The 23,291-nt window shown below is 43.9% G+C and overlaps 1 protein-coding gene across 1 annotated transcript in view; it reads left to right on the top strand.

Annotated features, from left to right (window-relative positions):
- Positions 1-23,291, top strand: part of TXNL1 (thioredoxin like 1) — a 37,700-nt gene that overhangs the window by 12,043 nt on the left and 2,366 nt on the right. The window contains exons 3-7 of the mRNA XM_061615116.1: positions 9,191-9,364; positions 14,562-14,684; positions 14,908-14,977; positions 16,102-16,274; positions 17,437-17,541. Of these exons, the coding sequence (XP_061471100.1) occupies positions 9,191-9,364; positions 14,562-14,684; positions 14,908-14,977; positions 16,102-16,274; positions 17,437-17,541 (645 nt within the window). The remainder of the gene's footprint in view (positions 1-9,190; positions 9,365-14,561; positions 14,685-14,907; positions 14,978-16,101; positions 16,275-17,436; positions 17,542-23,291) is intronic.

Raw genomic sequence — 23,291 nt, 5'->3', positions numbered from 1 at the left:
GGAAGAGTGCAAAAACACATCATTTACTATAAAAATGCATTTTCTCTAAAGTATGCATAGAAAGTGCACCAAAATTTTTTTGGGGGGGGGAAATATACAACAGAAATGCAAAATTGTCGTGTGAGTCTGCATACAAATATATTTTGCAATACAAATATCTAGTACTTTTAATTATAACAAGATACATTTATCCATTATTATAATCCGTTCTGTTCATCATCTGATGTACCTTTTATGGTTTTGCAATAGTGAGAGCTTTCAATAATTCTAGGTTAAATTTTTGCTTCATGAAATTAGTAAAGAGAAATCGGAAGTCCTTCAAACTGCTCTTGTTTCTGTCTCCCATCTGTCAGATGTACTATTTCTGTGGGACTGGACATCACTCCACTACTCTTGTGTAGTATTTCTTTGCCTATACAGCTCTGCTTAGTGAGAGGTGGGAGCTGGGGGAGTCTTTCCCTACTTGCTCCCTTCCTCTCTGTTGTCTTTAAATCAGTAACTGAAAGAGTTGGCTTTATTCAAACAGGCCTTTTTGTTCCTCATTATTTTAACTATGGTCTTTTGAGGGCTTCATTTTTAATTCTTTCTGGTTTTTGATACTGTGGGGGGATGTCCAGTATTAGTTGTACTTGGGTAGACCCATTGAAACCAGTGGACTTGCGTAGCTGTATTCTTGATATACTCTTGAGCATGACTTCGTTGGGTATCATCCTGTATGCTTGCTCATTAATGTTGATTTGTTTTTTGTAAACACTCTATGTACTTCCTAATAGGAGAATAGGATATAAATATTAATTCATCAATGATAGGAGAGTCTGGAGGGAATAAGAAGTTCTGCTGAGGCTGCATTGTGATGGCCCAGCAGATCTAGACAATCTAGCCTGCCATGATGTATGACCGCAATGAATAGCTAGGTTCTGTTCAGCTGGCTTCTCGGTGGTTCCATTTCCACCCTCGGCAACCCATCCTACATTGCCAATTATACTTTTCTGCGTGCATATATTGCTGCATTTTTTCTCAGCTGTTGCCTAAGTGCCAACTAATATTTGATATCAAATTCTGGTTTTCTAGTATTGTATAACTTGGCTACTTAGAATGTGTTTGGTTTGTGCTTTCCTGTATAGTCATTATATTCATCCAATAAAAGGCTTTTTAATTATGCAGAAGTATAGTTGACATTTAACTATGCAAGTTGTACTATGCAAGCTTACATTATTAAATATAAACAGATGTTATGTATTCCCTCTTTTATGAACGAACAGTATCTTGGGTATAGAGTACGAGGAGTCTTATCCTTATTCTCAGTACAGTTACAAAACATTTGAAAAGATCATTTAATGCAGTTTAGTCTCGGAGGGTTTTAAGTCAGTGTACTGAGTGTGAAGAAACTTGCATGTAGTCTTCATAGCAAAAGTTTAGAAAAAACATGGCAATACAATGTTCTTATCCTAGTTATGCAGAATAAAGCTGGCTTTAATGGTCCTTCACTGAACATGTGTACAAGTTTAAACATCCGTCTCGCCTTATGTGTAAGACAAGATCACACATATGGGAATTGTGCCCATATCTGAAGATACATCGAAAGATAGTGTCAGTATAGAATACATTTTACTTCTGCAGGAGAAAGCATTCAACATTCAGAGAGATTTTCACAGTGTTTGTCTTTCAGATATCTTCTTCCTAAGTGAATGCATGACTCCTGCTATCAGCCTTTTCACAGATCTTTAGAAACTGCTGCAATACCACCCAGTTGGCCCATTCAGATGTGGCAAACACGGCTTAGTAAATCATGGTTTATTAAGAATTAGGGTTGTACGTGCACGCTTCCCATTGTTCCTCCCTTGCACATTAGCTTCAGTGTTTCTATCATCGTTTGCTCAATCTGGTTTCATATTGCAATTTGTACTCTGAGATTAAAACAGTTTCCCAGTTCAGATGGAAAAACTAGTTTAACATAAACTACAACACAAGTGCTGAAACCAGCACACAACAAGAGGAGCATGTGGGCATAATACTTTTTTTGGTTAATAAACCATGGTTTATTAAGTTGACGTCATTATTTCTGAACCAACCCAGTGGCTCAAACAATTCATGGTTTGAGCTTCCAAATGTACAACAGGTAAACCATATGTTGGAGCTGCTCTTCTGCTTTACTTTCTCACCACTAGGATCCATATGTTTTCCCTATGAGTCCGGCCATCACAACGGGTTTTAGCTCCACCTATCGTGCGAAGGCAAGAATGTCTTTGAAGTCAAGACTAGGGGCGTCAGGCCCCTCCCACTCTCCAGTTCATTCTTGCCTTCGTACGAACAAGATTGAGATCTATATAGCGTAGCATCTAGCTAAGTTCTTTTTTGGTGTTTCTTTGTGTGTTTGTTCGACAGGGTGCGGAGGTATTGTTTCTTGTGTGTCTCCCAAGTGTCCTCCTCCCCTCCGTCTTGTGCTTAACTGCGTTTACTGCTTATCCGATTTCTGGGGACTTTTCTTGGGGAACTTTTTCCCTTACCTGGGCAGTTTATTTCCTCTGTTGGATTACTCCCCAGCTCTTAGAGAGACCGCGGCTGCGGATTCTCTTCGTTCTTTCGTCCCTTTTTTAAAGCTTTTCTTCTTCTCCTGGGCTCTGCCGCTTCCCTCGGGAGCTTGCGGCTGCTAGCGGCTTGCCTTTCTGGGCTGCATTTAGCCGCGCTCCGTGACGATCTCAGAAAAACCGCGGCTGCGGTTCTTCTGATCTCAGCGGGAGCTTGCGGCTGTGGCTCCCGGCGTTACCCCGTCACCTTGTTTAGCCTGCCCGGGTCCGGTCTCGCCCCCTGAAGCCGGCGACTGCGGATCTCTCATTAGCGCCTTTACTTGAGCTCAACCCTCGCTCCGTGGCTTTAATTTTCCCACCGCGAAGAGCTTTGCAGACGGCGGCGGCGGCTGCCTTTCCCCTCCTGCCTGCTTCCTCCTTGGGGTTTTTTAGAGCCGCTAGTACGGCTATCGGCCCTGCGGCTCCTCCGGCGAGACTGTGCGGGGCAGCCCTTCCCCAGTTCGTTTCCAGACGGCCGCCATTGCCCCTTCTCTCTCCGCCAATTTGTTCATTTTTTCCCGCTCTTTCTTTTCTGGGTGCCATTTTTTGAATTCAAATTTCCCGCCCTTTTTGTTACCCTTATTAACCATCGGATACCTCCCCTGCAGGCTATCTATCCGTATGTGTGTTGTATACGTGCTGCAGACAGACTTACACAGGGCTGATTTACACACAATTTTACTGTGGCTGTAATCCTAGTGGCTGGATTATATTATCAAGGCTGGAGCTCCAATCCTAGTGGGCTGGATTATTTTATCAAGGCTGGAGCTTTAATCCTAGTGGCTGGATTGTATTTTCAAGGCTGGAGATTTAATCCTAGTGGCTGGATTGTATTATCAAGGCTGGAGCTTTACTCTTCGTGGCTGATTTGTACTAAATCTGATTTATATTGGTCCTGCCCCCTCTGAGGTCGTGAACCAAACCTGAAACCCAGCCTACAGCACTAATCTGAGTGTACCAACTCTAAAACAGCCTATATTACATTAACGCTGATACCTCAGTGCATTCTGCCCCCTCTGTGGAAGTGCACTTCGCCATCTGCCAGTGTATCCTACCCCCTCCGTGGTAGTATGCTGTGCCAGTTTGGGTCTTTACATTCTGCCCCCTCCGTGGCAGTGTACTGCACCCAAGTTAATATAAGATGGCAGAACAGCCAGGCATGTCGCCATCAACCCATATGGTGCCAGATCAGCCAGGCATGCCACAATCAGCCAAGCCACAACATCCTAACACGACTAAGACCAGACATACCAAAGCACTGGCTAAGACAAAACATCTTTCCAGCCATAGTAAACCAAAGCGCCCACGTTATGCCTCTGTGCCAACCACCACCACAGCACAGGAACACATAAGTGATATTCTCCATTCCCCTGCTGCTGCCTCTGACGAGGAAGAGTTTGTTGGCTTTCCCCCGTGTTCGCCTAACGAACCTCCCTCCGTTTTACCGCCCCAAACATCTGTTCCAATAGTTCCTCAGGCACATACATCTGCCACATCTGGTCTGCAGCTGTCTCCTGATTTCCTCTCCCAACTTCAAGCCATGCTGGCATTTTTTACCCAAATGCAGTCACTACCACAAGTTCCTGCCATACCTCCACTTAACATGGTCCAACGTGCATGCCATGAAGCTCATTCTTCCGGTTCACCAGATCCCTTTGATGTAGCCAGAGGCAGATGTACGGACGAAGCCTCGTATGCGGAGGAGTCAACTTTCACTGACCATGTTGAAGGAGACGACTGGAGCGACTATTCAGATCATGAGGAGGATACATCGTATCGCTTGTTTAATACCTCAGACTATCAGCCGCTAGCACGCAGGGTAGTTAATACCCTTGGTCTCCAGACTGCGCCTTCAACTTCGCCCGCCCCAACTATCAAAGGGGCCAAGGTCCTCAAATCCCCTGCACCTACTGAACACTACATCCCGGTGCCGGACCTAATTACCAAATTAGCCTCTGAAGAATGGGCCCATCCACTCAAAGCTCGGCGCTTCAAGAACCTGGCTGACAGACTTTACGCCCTAGCCCCGGACTTTGCCACCAAGTTAGATGTCCCTGGCATAGATGAACCAATCGCTCGCCTCGTTTCACGATCGCTTTTGCCCAGGGAAGGGGAATCCCACCTAAAAGACACTACTGAGCGACAAATAGACTTCGCCCTCCGCAAGAATCACGAGGCCACTGCCCTAGCCATGCGTGCCTCCGCTTCAGCCTCCATCTTCTCCAGAGCATCTATGATGTGGCTGGATGACCTTCTAGAGGATGCTAACCCTGATCCTGTCACCCTCAGAAGAGCACTATTGAAATTGCGTAAGACAGCAGCTTTTGTGGCCGATGCCACTTTGGATGCCACTCAATTAGGGGCACGAGCCATGACGACTCAAATAGTCGCTCGTCGCACCCTCTGGCTTTGCCACTGGCAAGCTGATTCAGCGGCTAGATTGAATCTGTCCAGGGCTCCTTACTCCGGATCTCTACTCTTCGGCGAGGAAGCTCTAAAGGCAGTGCTGGTTGATCCAAAAGATGCCCACAAACCGGTTCTGGCCACAGTCAAGAACAGCGACCACAGGCCTTTCAGGCGATTCCCTTCCTTCCGTTTTAACCAGCCCTTTCGAGGAACGCGGCCAGGAGGACGAGGCCGCGACTTCAGACCCTATGACCCCAACGCATTCAGGGGCTCCTGGAACCGACGCTTCCAGGGCAGAGGTCAGTACCAAGGGCGCAGGGGCAACTCATCGTCCTCATATAAGGGAGGCCCTCGCCTACGCAAGTAGTCTTAACGCCATCCCCATAGGTGGCAGATTACTTAATTTTGGAGGTCGATGGCTGCGCCTTACTAAGGTCTCCTGGATCAGGGACCTTTTCAGTTATGGTTATACCATAGAGTTCTGGGCAACCCCACCAGACAGATTCCACCCGTCTCCTTGCCCAAGGGCACCAGCCAGGCACAACATTATGCAGACAGCTATACACCACCTCTTGGACATAGCAGCGATAGAGCCAGTTCCCACAACTGAGAGGTCGGAAGGGGTGTACTCCCTCCTATTTGCTGTGCCAAAACGAGATTTATCATGGAGGGCGGTATTGGACCTCAAGTTTGTCAACCGTTTTGTAACATATCGCAGGTTCAAAATGGAATCACTCCACTCCATTACGGAGAGTCTGCATGAAGGAGACTTCCTGGCTTCTATCGACCTTAAGGAAGCGTATCTCCATGTGCCCATTTGCATAGCCCACAGGAAGTTTCTTCGGTTTGCTTTTGGCCACCAGCATTTTCAATATAGAGCGATGCCATTCAGCCTCTCCTCTGCTCCAAGAGTGTTTACCAAGGTGCTACTCATCCTAGTGGCTTACCTCCGGACCCAAGGGGTTCATATCTACCCATATTTGGATGATTTGCTAATACGGGCCAAGTCGGAGGAACTGGCTCATCATCATTTAATGATCACCCTCAATGTTTTGCAAGCCTACGGCTGGCTTGTCAACTTCGACAAAAGCCATCTCCAACCAACCCAATGCCTACTACATCTAGGGGCAATGTTGGACACCCTGCAGGCAATGGTCTTCTTGGCTCCAGATCGCATCACTGCCATCACAAGCATCGCAAGGTCCCTGATGCAACAAACATCCGCAGACGTCATGCTTCTCGCCAGAGCGCTCAGGATGTTTATATCTACAATCCACATTGTGCCATGGGCTCGAGCCCACACTCGGCCCCTTCAATGGATTCTGTTGCCTTTTCAAAAAGACATTGCCAGCTCCAACCATCGCAAAGTTCGCTTGAGCCCCGCACTGCGCCTCTCCTTCCGCTGGTGGACCAAGGTTCAACACCTCTCCAAGGGCACGTCGTTCAGAGAACCCCGCAGAACCGTTGTAACCACAGATGCCAGCCTCATAGGTTGGGGAGCCCACTGCAACTCCCAGTACGTTCAGGGGGTTTGGTCCAACACAGAGCAATCCCAAAGCATCAACTGGCTGGAACTAAAGGCGGTCCACTTAGCTCTATGTCATTTTCAGTCTCTGTTCCCTTTGCATCATGTGCTCATTCGAACAGACAACACGTGTGTAAAATCACATTTGAACAGACAGGGGGGCACCAGGTCTCGTCCTCTGCAGGACTTAGCCTCCCTCATCTTTGTCTGGGCAGAACAACATCTACAATCCCTGAAAGCAGAGCACCTCAGAGGGATTTGGAATGTGACAGCAGACTGGCTCAGCAGACAACAGGTCTTTCCGGGAGAATGGAAACTTCATCCAGCCATTTTCCATCGTCTCCAGTGTCGGTTCGGCGCCCTCTCAGTCGACCTGTTTGCCTCCAGTCGCAATTGCCAGCTTCCCAGGTACTTTGCCTGATACCTGGACTCAACAGCAGAAGCAGTGGATGCTCTGACAACACCGTGGCCAGACGGTCTATTGTACGCCTTTCCTCCCATACCATTGTTAGCCAAAACCTTGAGGAAGGCGCGAACCGAAAGGGTACAGCTGGTTCTGATAGCACCATTTTGGCCACGCCGACCGTGGTTTTCAGATCTTCTGGCAATGTCAATGATGGATCCTTGGACACTTCCAGTAAGGCCAGACCTTCTATCCCAGGGTCCAGTACTGCACCAGGACCCTACTTGGTTCAATCTAACAGCGTGGCGTTTGAACGGGGACATTTGAGGTCAGCTGGACTGTCTGACGCTGTGATTGATATTATTTTGGCCTCAAGAAGACCATCTACCACCCGTATTTATCAACATACCTGGGGGGCTTTCTCCAAGTGGTGTCAGTCCCACCACCATGATCCATCCCAGGCCATTGTGCATCAGGTGCTCCAATTTCTCCATAGCGGCTTTATGATGGGACTTCGACCCAACACTCTATGTCGACATGCGTCCACTCTGTCGTCCATTCTCTCAGTGTCCTCTCCTGGAGATCATATTTCCTCACATCCGTTCATCAAACGTTTTTCGAGAGGAGTCGCCCTACGCTCTCCGGCTGTTGTCCATCGGTTTCCCTCATGGAGTTTGCCGAAGGTTCTGCAGGCTTTGCAACGTCCTCCGTTTGAACCCATCAGGACTGTGCCTCTTCGTATACTGTCCTTCAAGGTCTTGTTCCTGATCGCAATCACATCTGCTAGACGAGTTTCGGAGTTGGGCGCATTGTCTTCCGCTCGCCATCTCTGCGTCTTCCATAAGGACTCTGTTGTACTGAAAACTGAACCTTCCTTCCGTCCCAAGGTTGATTCAGTGTTCCATTGCAACCAGGACATTGTTTTGCCTTCCTTTTGCCCAAATCCTACCCATCCTCTCGAGAAGGCTTGGCATTCGTTGGATGTCCGGAGGGCTCTCAAGACCTACCTGTCTAGGACCCAGGATATACGACGAACTGAGTCTCTGTTTGTATCCTTTCATCCAAGGTCTATGGGGCTTAAAGTTTCCAATCCTACCTTATCCCGTTGGTTAAGGGCATGTATTACTTTAGCATATGAGTCTCTGAAGCTGTCAGTTCCAGCTAGTATAACGGCTCATTCTACCAGGTCAGCTGCCACTTCGGCTGCTTTTGCCACTAATGCTCCTGTTGCCGATATTTGTAGGGCTGCAGTCTGGTCTACCCCACACTTGTTTATAAGGCATTATAAAATTGATCGCTATGCCTCTGCTGACGCTTCTTTTTGGCAGACGAGTGTTGCAACAGGTTCTTAATGACGATTAACATGTGGGTGGTCCCTCCCTGTTTGGGCTGCTGGGGTACATCCCGTTGTGATGGCCGGACTCATAGGGAAAATGGACCATTGGTCTCACCTGAAGGGTGATTTTCCTATGAGGACGGACATCACGACCCTCCCAGTTGGAGGATGACTATATATTTTCTTATGTGTTCTATATTACTGTTACGCTATTATATTTAAATTTAAAAGTGAAGTCAAGACTTCTAGTTCTGTTATACCGCTATGTTGGAGTCATGTTACTATGCATGGTACTATTGTGTTATTTTCCTGCTACCAGGCCTGTTGGCCTTGTTCTTGTATTTTTAGATATCTCTCCTTAGACTCGCTGGAGAGTGGGAGGGGCCTGACGCCCCTAGTCTTGACTTCAAAGACATTCTTGCCTTCGCACGATAGGTGGAGCTAAAACCCGTTGTGATGTCCGTCCTCATAGGAAAATCACCCTTCAGGTGAGACCAATGGTCCATTCACTCCCATCCTTATGATGCCGCCACCCCTGGAAGTTGAGCAGTAATCATAACTAGGGTTTGTCAATTCAGATATCTCATCAAACCATAGTTAGCAAAATCAGGCTTCCTCAAGTACAGTTTGGTATGATTTCTGAATTGAGCAAATGTGCCAGTGTCTTTTACAGATATACCATGAGAAACAACTATAGAAATACAGTGCCACTAACAACTACATTTATGGTAGCCTTTATCCCATTTCATGTAAAGAGTTTTACAATTGCCATGCAGACATTTTTCTGTATTGGAAATATTAAATTCTAGGTTGTTCACCAGTGGACGCTATTTCTGGATGTAAGCAGACATGAAGTTGCTAAGGTTTATATGGGTAACTTGGGATGGGTAGTACTTATTTTGAAACTATTAATCTTGCTACACATTGCTAACTGTTGACTTCTAAAATGGCAGGGAACAGCTGCAACCAATAATATATCAGCAACCCCGACTTTTCTTTTCTTCCGCAACAAAGTGCGAATCGACCAGTATCAAGGTGCTGACGCTGTTGGATTAGAAGAGAAGATAAAACAGCACCTAGAAAACGATCCTGGAAATAATGAGGATACTGATATTCCGAAAGGATACGTATGTACATTTTATGTGAAAATTATTCTAAAGGATTATACTTACATAGCAGCAAAAAAATGTATTCCAAAGTAGGATCAGGATGGAATTTCCATGCACGTGCAAGAGCTCCTTCTCATTCTGTAGGGCTGCTGAGCCCCTCCTTTCCACTGCAGCCCTTCCTTGCTTCCCCCCAAAAAGCTTCAATTTTTGTTTTTTTAAATTTTCAAGAGCAGCCTCTGTTGCAGTATGAGGGAAGGATGTCTTCATACATGTGACAGTCAAGAGGACATTTTGAATCCAGGCCCAAATTAATTACGATATTTTTTTAAAATCCCATTTTTTCCCTTGAGCTCTATTCTTGTTGCTCCTGTTACTGAATATGCACAGTCTTTATAGTTCATGCTCACAACAGATCTGTGAAGTTGGTTACTGATACTCTGTCACTACATCCGCTAGTTAACATACGGGTGTGTTTGCAGATGTGCAGCTCCAGCACGAAGGGAAAGGAGCAGGTCGGATTGGGGAGGAAGGAGAGACCTGTTGCTAGTTTGGGGCAGGATACAGCTCGAGAGTGCTTATTCTGTGTGCAGCTATGAGGGAGAGACAGGGGGAAAAGGATTTTCAACTGTCTAATGGGTCAGCCGGAAAGTGCTAGTTAGTACGGGCTGCCTTTCCTTTCTGTGGAAGCTGAATGTGGTGAAGGTAAACAAGAGGAGGGAGAAGGTAGAGGGACCGCTTACGCCCATATGTACCTGCCCGGGATTTAAGATCATCTGCCTCTGGTCTCCTCTGCGTGCCTGGAGTGAAAGACGTTAGCCTGACAGGCACACGGGAGGGAGCTTTTTCAGCTGTGGCTCCCAAGCTTTGGAACACCCTATCCCAAGAAGTCTGCTCTGCTCCCTCCCTGATGGTTTTCCGGAGACTTCTGAAAATGATCTCATTCCGGAGAGCCTTTGGGAGGGACTGAAGGTAGAGCCTGACACTGATTTTATAATTTTATGCCTTCTATGTTAAATTTGACCCTTGTAGTCCCCTTTAGTACCACTCCCTATATATGTGTGTGTGTGTGTTGTATTTTATGTCTTTTAATTTATTTTAATGTTTTGTGATTTTATTGTTTACAATTTTATTATGTACGTGTTTGATTTTATTTTTGTAAGCCACCCTAAGCGCCCTATTACAGGGTAGAAGGGCAGGGTAGAAATATTTTAAATAAAATAAATAGAGAGTTACAAAACTGCATCCTCTTGGAATTCTTGGGAGATGCTTTTGATTTGGCAGCTTCCAGAGTCTCCTTTTATTTCTGTTCTAATAACTAAAATAAACACAGTAGTTGTGCTTCATTCACGCTTCCAGATTGCTCATTGGATCTGGGACTCAAGATGCGAAGATGTGTTTAAAAAAGCCAGTGTTTTTTCTCCTGTTCCCAAATGGATGGGGGGGGGGAACAGTAGCTATAGGGCTAGCCAATGTGATACCCTCCACATGTTGATGGCTACAACTCCCTTCATCTCTGACCATTGACCAGGTGCAGGTGGCTGATCTGATGAGAGTCAGTGCCCTTCATATGTTTTGGCCTACATGTTGGTTATCCCTGGATTAGCATCTAGTTTAGGTAGATTTTCTAACCTTTTTAGTAAGAGTCTCTTGGTAGGGCATACTCAAACTGAGGGTGGTTGGAACAGAAAAGAGATCTTGGGGTTGTAGTGAATATCTCAGTAATGATATTGACCCACTGTGCAGCAGCTGTGAAGAATATGAATTCTATGCTAGGAATCATTAAGGTATTGAAAATAAAACTGCCAATATCATCATACTGTTAGGTGAATCTGTGGTGCAGCCGCACGTGGAATACTGTGTACAGTTCTGGTTGCCGCACCTCAAGAAAGATATTGAAGAGATGGAAAAGGTTCCGAAAAGGGCACTAAATTGTGTAATGTTGCCTAGCGGCTGAAGGCCATGTAGTCCTCAAATTGCAAAATCCCTCTTCAAGTGGTAGAAAATCATGTTCCCTTGAGCCAGTGTGGTGTAGTGGTTAACGTGTTTGACTACGACCTGGGAGACTAGGGTTCGAATCCCCACATAGTCATGAAGCTCACTGGGTGACCTTGGGCCAGTCACTGCCTCTCAGCCTCATGAAAACCCCATTCATAAGGTCGCCAAAAGTCGGAATTGACTTGAAGGCAGTACATTTACATTTTGTTATAGATTCTACCCTGAATGGCTAAAAAAGGTTTTCTCAAAGGCACATAAAAAGTCAAAATGATAGTTTAAGGGGGAAAAACCTCTCTAAAATTCACAGTCTTTATGAGGACCGACCAAAATGTTACAAAATAGCATGCACACTTTCGAGTTCCCCAGAATCTTTCATCAGGGCAAGATGTTACACTAAGCAGAAGAGTTGTTTTGGTGATGGGGTGAGGGGCTGGGGAGATTTAAAAACTTTTAGTCCACATCTTGAAGCCTTGAGAGCAGAATTTCTAAGCATCTTGTTGTCAGACACCACCTTCAAGGTTTTGTCTTGGCTTAAGAGAAAATTGCTTTTGGCAGATGCTTTTTTACCATCTTTTCCTTGTCGAAGTTTTACCTTAGGCTCCTGAATGTTGCAAATCAGGGATTTATCTGACAGCTGGAGTGACACGCACATGTAAATGAGAACCTTAATGTGACAAAACACCCAACTGGAGCTGTCATCTTCATGACAGTTTCTGAGCAGCATTTGATATAATGTTCCACTTAAAAGGGGTCAGCTTTTGAATCCTGCCCAAAATATTAATACAACCCCTGGCAGAGTACATTATTTAATATTTCAGCTAAGTGCCAGAATGCCTTAACAGTTTGCAAGCTCGATAGGCGCACTCTCCACTGCTGAAGTGTCACGAAGGTTTGCTTTCAATATTAACAAATGCAATCTATTAGACTTTGCTGGGAAGCTGTATGTGCTAACCTAGAATTATGTTAAATACAAAAATGTGTGTCTTTTGAGATGTTAAGTACTTTAAATTCACAGCTAAATAGACACAGTCCCTGTAATGCAAATACAACTCAGTTTACCTTTGCAGCTGTATCTTTTTTTATGTAAATAACCCCCGTGAATACAGGCCACTTGAATTTGCACTAGTTCAAATTTACAAATGTTGCCTGTACCACTGTGTTCATTGTGTCTAGTGTGAATGTAAATAGTGATGCTAATAGGTAAACGTCATGTACAGTTATAGCAATTTTAACTTCCCAAGAGGCAACCAGTACCATCTTTTAATGTGGCACTTGGTTCTAACTAAAGCTTATCAAAACTGCCCTGAAGAGAACAAATGGAGGATTACAGAATTATAGGTGGGCTGTCTTTTCAATTAGGTTTTTTTAAAAAAATTATTTATTTCATTTATAAACTGACTTCCTGCCAAAGCACTCAAAAGAAGCTTACAATATAAAATAACAGGTTATAGCTGCCTTCCCCAACCTGGTGCCCTCCAGATGTTTTGGACTACAAGTCCCATCAGCTCCGATCAGCATGGCCAATAGTCAAGGATGATGGGAAGAATTGTCCAATGTATGTGGAGGGTACCGGATTTGGGACGGTTGGCTTACAGTCTAAGAGATAATAGAGGAAGAAAATAGGCAGGGAAGAAAGAGAAGAAATGTAAATGTTTCTACATTTCTCAGGTGAACAACAACAACAAAATCCACTATGAGTGAAGCTGTTTTAAGTGATGGGATACATTCGTCAAAACTTCTTATACTTTGTTAAGGGGTTAGGAAGGGTGTTGAATTAGTCAAAGATGCTCTAGCATATGTGATATTAGCAGTAAAACCAATCTAAGAACATAAGAAGAGCCTGCTGGATCAGGCCAGTGGCCCATCTAGTCCAGCATCCTGTTCTCACAGTGGCCAACCAGGTGCCTGGGGGAAGCCCGCAAGCAGGACCCGAGTGCAAGAACACTCTCCCCTCCTGAGGCTTCCGGCAACTGGTTTTCAGAAGCATGCTGCCTCTGACTAGGGTGGCACAGCACAGCCATCACGGCTAGTAGCCATTGATAGCCCTGTCCTCCATGAATTTGTCTAATCTTCTTTTAAAGCCGTCCAAGCTGGTGGCCATTACTGCATCTTGTGGGAGCAAATTCCATCGTTTAACTATGCGCTGAGTAAAGAAGTACTTCCTTTTGTCTGTCCTGAATCTTCCAACATTCAGCTTCTTTGAATGTCCACGTGTTCTAGTATTATGAGAGAGGGAGAAGAACTTTTCTCTATCCACTTTCTCAATGCCATGCATAATTTTATACACTTCTATCATGTCTCCTCTGACCCGCCTTTTCTCTAAACTAAAAAGCCCCAAATGCTGCAACCTTTCCTCGTAAGGGAGTCGCTCCATCCCCTTGATCATTCTGGTTGCCCTCTTCTGAACCTTTTCCAACTCTATAATATCCTTTTTGAGATGAGGTGACCAGAACTGTACACAGTATTCCAAATGCGGCCGCACCATAGATTTATACAACGGCATGATGATATCGGCTGTTTTATTTTCAATACCTTTCCTAATTATCGCTAGCATGGAATTTGCCTTTTTTACAGCTGCCGCACACTGGGTTGACATTTTCATCGTGCTGTCCACTACAACCCCGAGGTCTCTCTCCTGGTCGGTCACCGCCAGTTCAGACCCCATGAGCGTATATGTGAAATTAAGATTTTTTGCTCCAATATGCATAATTTTACACTTGTTTATATTGAATTGCATTTGCCATTTTTCTGCCCATTCACTCAGTTTGGAGAGGTCTTTTTGGAGCTCTTCGCAATCCCTTTTTGTTTTAACAACCCTGAACAATTTAGTGTCGTCAGCAAACTTGGCCACTTCACTGCTCACTCCTAATTCTAGGTCATTAATGAACAAGTTGAAAAGTACAGGTCCCAATACCGATCCTTGAGGGACTCCACTTTCTACAGCCCTCCATTGGGAGATCTTTGATCCTTCCCCTTTCCTCCATGATCATGCATTTGTGCATTTTCACTTGCAGACACTGAATTCTAAAAGAAGAGTATAGATTGTATAGATTGAATATAAATATATGTGCAAGAGCATGAATAAAATACGAAGTTAAAGGGTTGAGTACTCTGTGTGGAGAAATGTGTCGTCTCCGTTTTTGCACTCTTATCCCCCTGTAAATGTCTTACAAACATGCAGCCCAGCCAAGTAATCTGTGTCTCTGTCTCTTCCTTCTAGATGGATCTGATGCCATTTGTTAATAAAGCTGGCTGTGAATGCCTTAACGAAAGTGACGAACACGGGTTTGATAACTGTTTACGTAAAGATTCTACCTACCTGGAATCTGACTGTGATGAACAGGTATCTTGAGTTCCAGAGAATATTACATTATACTGTTAAAGGACAAAAGTGTTGTTTGGAATAGAATAATACTCCCATTTGTGTGCATGTTTAAAATACATCTCTGGGGTCTAAATTAGCTATGACCATCTGGGAAAGAGTAGCATTCTAAACCCATGTGCAATAATGCTGTGTGCCAGTGTATTTGAGATCCCTCTTAAAAAACATTTTTCTTCCCCCACAGCTGCTTATTACGGTAGCTTTTAATCAGCCTGTCAAGCTTTATTCTATGAAATTTCAAGGGCCTGATAATGGTGAGTAAAAATATTTCCTCTTTCAGGAGAAGCCATCTATGCATGCTGCCCACTGATGCTATTTTCAGTCCCTTGTTCGTTTTAATAATACAAAGCAGAAACAGCAGGTCCATTGCCTAGGCCCTGTTCTGTGTGTTTCTGAGCCTTGAAGTCTGGACCTGCCTGTCAAACACAGTGCTGTCACAGCATCTTGTGGCAGGGCAAAGCCTAAGGAAATGTCTGAACATGTACTACATACGGTACATGATTTTGCAAAACAAACTGGCTGCTCCTGTTTTGAGACCATTGGTATACTTCCAAGAATTTACAATTACACAATTATGGGTTGTATTCAGTGCTAGTCCTACCTTAGGTTCGTTAATTTCACTGGGGCTGCTCTAAGAACTTAGTTGGATACAACCCTCCATGCACTGTGTTCTTGGTTTTCGTCAGCTCATTTGTCCACATAGCTGTCTTTCAGCTTCAATATTCTGAAGACTGGATGGGTGTTAGTAACATTTTTTTTCTATAGCACCTATATTAACAAGATGGTGTCCGTATATTGAAATGAAGACATGAGCTCTGCGCTGAAGCTATCAGTCAAACAGGCTATACACCCTCTCCTAAGCAACAGAAATATGAATGGAGTCTACATAAATCTTTTCAACCCTCTCTCTGGTTTAGGAGTGAATTGTGTTATCCTTAGGCACTTTACTGCTTTAGTCTGCTTATGGTGAACCAAACTTTTGAATGTTTCCTCTAAATTTTAATAGTAAACATTTAATAGATAACCTGCAGCAGACTTTCCCAACTTGGAGCCCTCCAGATGATGTTGGACTTCAACCCCCATCATGCCTGATCATTGGCCATGCTGGTGGGAGTTGAGAGTCCAACAGCATCTGGAGGTTGGGAGACAGCTGGCCTGTATTTTTAAGTGCAGCTCTTATCAGCTAAGTACAATTGTAAAATGGGACCCCCATTTAAGTTGTTGATAGAGTTCTTTGCCTTGAGGATTTGAGATTAGTCTCAAGTCTTTTGAATCTATAGAATTTTGGTACACAGAAAAACTTTCAAAGCATCATCAGATACACCTGCAATAAAATAATGTTTTGAGGTTGTCAAAAAGAATAAATATTTTATCACAGGTCAAGGTCCGAAGTATGTAAAAATGTTTATCAACCTCCCTCGATCAATGGATTTTGAAGAGGCAGAAAGAAGCGAACCCACTCAGGCCCTGGAGTTAACACCAGATGATATCAAAGAAGACAGTATTATCCAGCTGCGTTATGTAAAGTTTCAGAATGTTAACAGTGTAACTGTGAGTATAAAGCTTTGAATTCATTCTTGGTTAATGTAATTGTATGACACTTCAGAATGGTAGATCTTAGGGACACTCTACCAGGAATTTTGGCCACCTTCACCATTGTTGTAATCCATTGGAGCCCAGATAATGTTTTTGGGACCCTCTTAGATACAGCCTCTGATAGGGATGGGAAACCGGAGGAGTTCGGCTTGTTGTCAGACCTACCTCCTACACAGCTTGAAAGTGAGGAAGGGCAAAGTGAAAGTGACAGTCACTCTTTTCCAAGGAGTAATAGAGTCCCTTTTGTTTCTTAGACTAGTAAGCAAAGCTGATCCGGTCACATCTGTAGGGTTTTGGCAGTACCATGTGACCCATTTTTATCTATTGCTGTCAAGAGGCTTATTTGTAGGTCTGGATTATTACCATGCTACCTGCTTGTTACTTTGTGCTAATAGCCAGCTTCTGTTTGTGCTTGTCACTCGTCCCTGCCCCCAAAGACCTCCCCGACTTCTTCTTTGACATATGAAGAGGGGTTGGGAGGGCGACAGGGATTTATTTCATTTGCACTGAGGTGTGGAGAAGGTCAGAATTTGCAGGATTTCATTTGCATTGAGGCTTGAAGAAAGTAACTGAGAAGGTATTGTTTGCTAAGGCTGTGCACAAGACCCCGGCTTGATCCAGAACTTTGGAACGGCCTGGGTCTGGGGCCAGTGCAGACTGAACCGATTGGGGGCCTTGCACAGTTGGGAGTAGGGAGAAGGAGGCGTGCCCCCATTTCTTTAATCAGGATTTTAAGCAGTTCTGAATGCAGGATCCGGCCAAATCCGGTGCACAGCTCATATTTACTGTGTCTTTCGTGCCAGATGGCTGAGGGCACTTGACCTTAGCAAGTTGACAGGTGGATTTGTGAGATACTGCCGTAACTCCCTCCCCCAGCCAGAACTTGTTGGTGATGTGTAGACTGAATCCCCAACTGGCATCCTTTAGATCCCTCATTCAAGGTCTGCTGTGGACTTGGGCCCTGTAATTTACTTCATACAACTTAAATATTTTCCACCAACACACTTGACCTGTCTGACTTACCTTTGCTTTTCCCTGAACTTCTAAGAAACTGACTGTTTTGTCAGCTATTGGATCTCCCAAATATTGTAACTCAGTACTGATATTTTCATTTCAGTTATTTGTTCAGTCCAATCAAGGTGATGAGGAAACGACGAGAATTGCATATTTCACATTTATTGGAACACCAGTCCAAGCAACAAACATGAATGACTTTAAGCGGGTATGTTCAAATCTGTCTTTTGAATCAGAGACTGGATTGCAATTTTTAAAGGCTGCAAGTGACAGGATTAGCTGAAAAGCTCCCCATAACTGTAATATGTTGTGAGTTCTGACTCTTCAGAGTTCTTCAGATTCACACTACAACTGATGGAGCCTTTTTGTTTACTGCAATGAAGTGTGGGATTTGTCTTGGATAATTTGTTCTGCTCTGGTTTTCGTGAAGTGTCAAAAAATGTGCAGTTGCTTTAGAAAGCTTTTAAAGACAAATGAACTTTTAAGACGGGGTTTTCCAGAAATGGTTGCTTTATCTCCGAGAAGCCAGAGTTTGTTAGATAAGGCAGAGAAGACAACTGTAGAAAATGGCATCTATCCTCCTTTTCTATGGTACTGTAGACAGAGCCATGCTTTCTTCTCCCAGAGGTCAAACTAAATATGAAAACTAGTGTTGTGTATAAAGCACATCTGTACGTGTTATTCTGCTTCCAGTGCTGTAATGGAAAATATAAGAAGCTGTGCTGGACAGCGGTAACAGAGTATAAGAATCCAGCAAAACAAGTGAGAAAGAGAGAGAAGAGAATCGGTGATTCGTGTCAGTCCTTTCCTCTCTGGAAGCCCCGCTTAGGCGCTCTCTAGTTTCTCAACCTTCACCACATGCTTGCCAAAGCTTTTTCTGTGAGCCTTTCCCAATCTGGTGTCCTCCATAGATTTTGGACTACAACTCCCAATGGCGATTGGCCACGTTTGCTGGGGCTGATGGGAGTTATAGATCAAAAGTTCACCAGGTTGAGGAGGCTGCTATAAAAGGTAGAAATGTGAGGGGTTTTTTTAAAAAAAATGAACCTGACACTCTTGGGATACAGAACGACATGAGATACTTGTGGAGTGAAGCTACAGATGTGATAAATAATACCGGCCTGGCAATAAGACTGCCTTTTAGATAGTTGATGGGTAGCACAGTGTTGCAAGGCAAAGGAACCTGGGTCCGACCTTGTTAATTAGCCAGAATACTCTATATATCAACCTTTAGATGAGGCTTAATCTTTTGAAGGGGAAGCAAGCAAGCGACAGAGGCATTTTGGGGAATCCCTGCCTTAAAAAGTGCATTTAAGTATTGCAAATATGCATGGTGTGTTCTTGATTTTACAGAAATGTTTGGAGCTAAGGAAACTCTCATGCAGAAAACTTGATCATTTGTCTAAAGTGATCAAGGTTGAACTTTGGTTGTTGTGTGTTGTCCACAGAGACTTCTAAAGAATTTATTGGTGTGTTTTCCCTCTTCACAAATGTTTATCTGCCCAGTAAATATTCTATGCCCATGTCAGAATCGTAGGAAGAGGCTTGGTGTTTTGTTTTTTTCAGATACTGGGCAAAAGTAAAGAAAATATGTTAGCGTTGGAGGTTCAGGATACTGTGTAGGACAAAGTGCAATCATAGATGATAAGAGTTTTGGGTAGCCAATAGGAAACCAGATGCAATGGAAGACAGGGATTCTGTACTTTTCATAATTGTGTAGAAAGAAGAAATTTTGTTGGGTTCAGTTTGCCATGCAATTATAGAAGCAAAATTATTTCTTCTATGCATCTGTTAAAGGTACAGGAGCCCTGTTTCCATCAGGTCATTCTATTAACAGTGGAATTATTTATATCACATCACTGACACTGATATTTTATGCTTGTCTACTCAGAAATAGGTCCTATAGAGTTCAATGGGATATATTCACAAGGCATTGTGTATAGGATTGACCCTATGTCTGCAGAAGTAAAAGACTCTTTAAAGATAGACACATACATATAAATACATATGTGGAAAAAATCTGTTTAGATAAACAAACAGTAGTTTTCCTTGGGCACATGATGAGATAAAGCAAGACAAATCAACACAGGGATTTTTTCCCTTCAGCCATTGATTGTCCATGGTTATATAACCAATATTGAAGTTCTAAAGTTAAGGTTTGCAAGTTACCCTGAAATTTTTAAAGGCAGGATGGGAACTATGGAAAGGAGAGAGATCTGAAAGGAGAGCATGTCTCTTCTGCTCCTATGGAAACACTTGCCCTAGACTGGCTTGTTTTGCTGGATGGCGGCAGCAGCAGCAACTGAGGTAGCTAGAGCTGTGGTGATAAGGATGCAGGCCTGGTGCTATTGCAAAGGAAGGTAGAACTAGCAGAGAACTGCTCAAGCATCTGTTGCTGTTGATGCTGCTGTGGTAGAGGAGGAGGTAAAAGAGCTCTGAATCTAGAGTGAAAAATAAAGGGCAGGGAACGCCTTTGGTAATAGGGGTCTCTAGGTGAGAAGCCCCTGGAGGCCAGACTGAGCTCCCAGGCTGCTATTTGCCCCTCCAGCCTAGACATATGTGACACTAAAATAATACAGCTTAGCATCCACACACAGGAGATCTGGATTGCCTATAGAGTTCCAGATCAAAGTAGCTTGGCAACATGAGATGCATGTAAAGCAGAAGTGCCCAGGGGCCAAATGTGGCTCTCCAGGCTCCTCTGTCCAGCTATCTGAACTCTCCCTAACCTACCCCAAGCCCCTTCCGCACCAGTCCGGTTCTGTGCCCTCCTCAAGTACTTTTGCCTGGGTGAAACGTGTCCTTGAAGATGGAGATAAGTGTGTTTACATGTTTCCCAACCTCTTGCTTCTGCATGGTTGGACTATAGCCTAGCTGCATCCATGGCACCAACCCCTTTTGCCTCTGGCCTGGCCCACCCCTTGCCCCTGGCCTTTGGAAGGGAATGTGCCCCTCAGGCTGAAAAAATTCCCCACTTCTAGTGTAAAGAAATGCTGTTGTTTTGATCCGCATCATTCTTTGTTCAACATTGAGTATGGAAGACCCTTCAAAATGCAGGATCTGCCTTGTTGTTGTACCATTAATATTCTGTTCACGAATGGTCTCTGACTTCCAGATTATTCAGGATGGCAGGAAAGCTGTAATACTTCACAGCCCTTTTCTCATTCTCCCAGCAGCGGATTCTGACTCTTATCACTTCTGCCCCCTCGGAATAACTTCACTTGCTTACATCTGTTATGATCCTAACTGCTCCCCCTTTGCATTAATTAGAATGAAGACTAAAATTCAACTAGAAGTACAACTTAAACCATACTATCTGAAGTTAACAGCTAGGGTTTTTTATTATCTTGCTGCTGTAAGTTAACTGAATAGATTCAGGTTAAATCTCCCAATAGCCCTTGTCATATTTAGAAGTACTGCTGGTAGCATCAAAGCTTCACCTATAGAACATGTGACATACCTATGTTTCAACTACCTTCCTGAGACTACAGAAACAAGGATGTTACCTTGTTGAGTCCCAACAGTCCATAGTATCTGGCCAGTGCTGAGTTACAAACTGCTGGCTTGAACCAAATGTTCCCAATGAATTAATGTTTAAAACTGGCACTACGGATAGTATACATGTCCATAGATGACGTTTACAGGTTTGCATTCTGTCTGGCCTGCACATTTGTTAATCGGTGATCACAATCTGTAGCACTCATTAAGAAAAGATCTAATATTAAGCTTTTCCTTAAAACTTGCTAGGAAGATTTGTCAAACATAAATAGCAGCTTGAAGCTTGGTTTTTCTTCGTTTGCTACCATAATATTAAATGGAGTTTGGGAATGCTTTGCTGCATGTTTTGCGCAAATGTTGCAGGCTTAACATCTAGTTTGTCATGCAAGAAAACAGAGAACAGTCTGTGCCCTTAGGTCAGAATATGTCTTGACACGGCCTGCCGTTTCTCTTTTGTTTGTTTCCATTTCTTGCTAATTAAAATGTCGAGCATTAGGTGAGGCCTATGTAACGAGGGGCAATAAGGCTCCTGCTGCTTCCCTTGGGTGGGAGGCTATCCAGGGCACAAACGCATGTGAGATACAGCCAGCTTTTCTGTGGCATGACACTTCCATTCCTTCCTGTTCATTGGCTACATTTTTCCTTTGCTTTATTGTAACACTCTGTTTTATTATTTTTCAGCATTTCCCTGGCCCAAAGAAATAAAAATGCAGAAGATTTCTGTTTTTTAAATGGCCTTTCCTTCCACTGCCCCTGTCCCCCTTCTTCCTCTGCTCATCTCCCTCCTCCTTTCCACTGCTTTGGGGCACCATCACTTCCTGCTCTGCGTCAGCTTTCCTGGGCCTCTCTTTTTCACTCTCTCTCTCTCCCATGGACTTCTTTGGTTTTAATCATACCATTAAAAAAAAAATACTTCTTTTGCTCCCCCCCCCAGCCATCTCATTCTGCTGTTAGATGCTACGAAGGTTCACCTGACAAAATATCTGCATCTTTGTGTTCTCTACTTATCTGTCCTCACTGTGAGTAACAGAGTCAGAAGAGACCTCCTGTAGTCTCAACTGCAACCATAGGCTGGTTGACCTGTAGCTAAAGCTTTCTTGATAGGGTTTTCCAACTCCCACACTTCTTTGAAGACTCTTCAATGCAGGATCTGGTTTTGATCTCAAGGCTGAACTGCCTTTAATAGCATTTCACAATATTTAATTTCGGAACTTATATGAAGCTGCTTCTAGGCCAGTATTGTCAACTGTGGCACCAGCTCTCAGAGCTATTGTGCAGAGACTTTCCAGGCTTTGAAACTGTGACTCTGCATGCAGACAATGTGCTCTGTCACTTGTGTCATGGGGGCTTGAAGGCAACTTCTGTCATATGTTCCTAAGTCCTATGTAATTGGGGCCCATTGTTCAATCTGCCAAAAGCCAGTTCATAGTCCTGTTTTTGTAAAATACAATGTGATAGTTTGCTATGTTTTTTTTCCACAAGAGCACTTGGTTGTGTGACTTTTGAGGGGAGGATCTGTCTAAAGTTGACGCTGCCACCTCAAAAATTATTCCATGAGTTAGGGTTCTCTTTAACATAGCACTACGTAAGCATCCCATCAGCACAAGGATTTCCACTTGTGCAGTGGGACTTCCCCCCCGTACACCCCCTAAATCGGTTCTAGAGAGTCTCCAAACTTCTGGCGCAGATTTGGGGATGGCACTGGCCATGCATGGCGGGAGGAGAGGGGGCACTCCCATTGTGTGAGTGGAAATCCTTGTGCTGAGAGGATGAGTTAGTTGAATATCACGCTTATGATTTTCTCTGTGGTGGACATATTCAAGTAAGGTAACAAAAGTGAAGTGGTGATGGCACTCTGCTGGAGTACTATAATAATAAACGCTGCTTTATCAACTTTGCCATCAACTTAATGAGGGAGAGCGGTCCCACATCCTTGTTGAAAGAATCCTGCTGAACACAGTGCAGTGTACTTCCCCTGAGTGCCTCAGTTTTCTTCAGCCATTTTTCATTCTTCACCTAGAAATCCAGTCTGCTCTGTGGCTTGATGACAACACCCCACTAAAGGATGGATTGTGGCAAAATTGAACAGGGTTATGCTGCAAATGCCATAAATCTGTCCACTTTGAATAGTACAACCTGTTAATCCTTTTTTTAAAAAAAAAGTCAAAAGACCACCTACCCCCAAAACTAAGGGGCCTGATTGAAATTTGTTCCCTACAGTTTTATGCAAAGTACACAGTAAGAACCAAAAGTGTGCCTAGAATAACGAAGTATCTCGCTTTAAGAGGCATTGCTTTATTGTATTGAATTATTTTATTAGTCTTATGCTTGTAAGCCATTGTTGTAAAGATGGGGATTCTTTAGGCAATCCTAAAAATGCTAACAAAACATCATTGCCAACATGTTTAATTTTTCAGGTAATACACATGGGCCACTTGAGCATTTGATCATTTCCCCCTC

Source organism: Rhineura floridana, chromosome 1 (genome assembly GCF_030035675.1).
Source record: "Rhineura floridana isolate rRhiFlo1 chromosome 1, rRhiFlo1.hap2, whole genome shotgun sequence".
NCBI lineage: Eukaryota > Metazoa > Chordata > Lepidosauria > Squamata > Rhineuridae > Rhineura > Rhineura floridana.
Note: the sequence above shows the minus strand (reverse complement) of the source record. Positions and strands in the feature narration are given on the sequence as shown.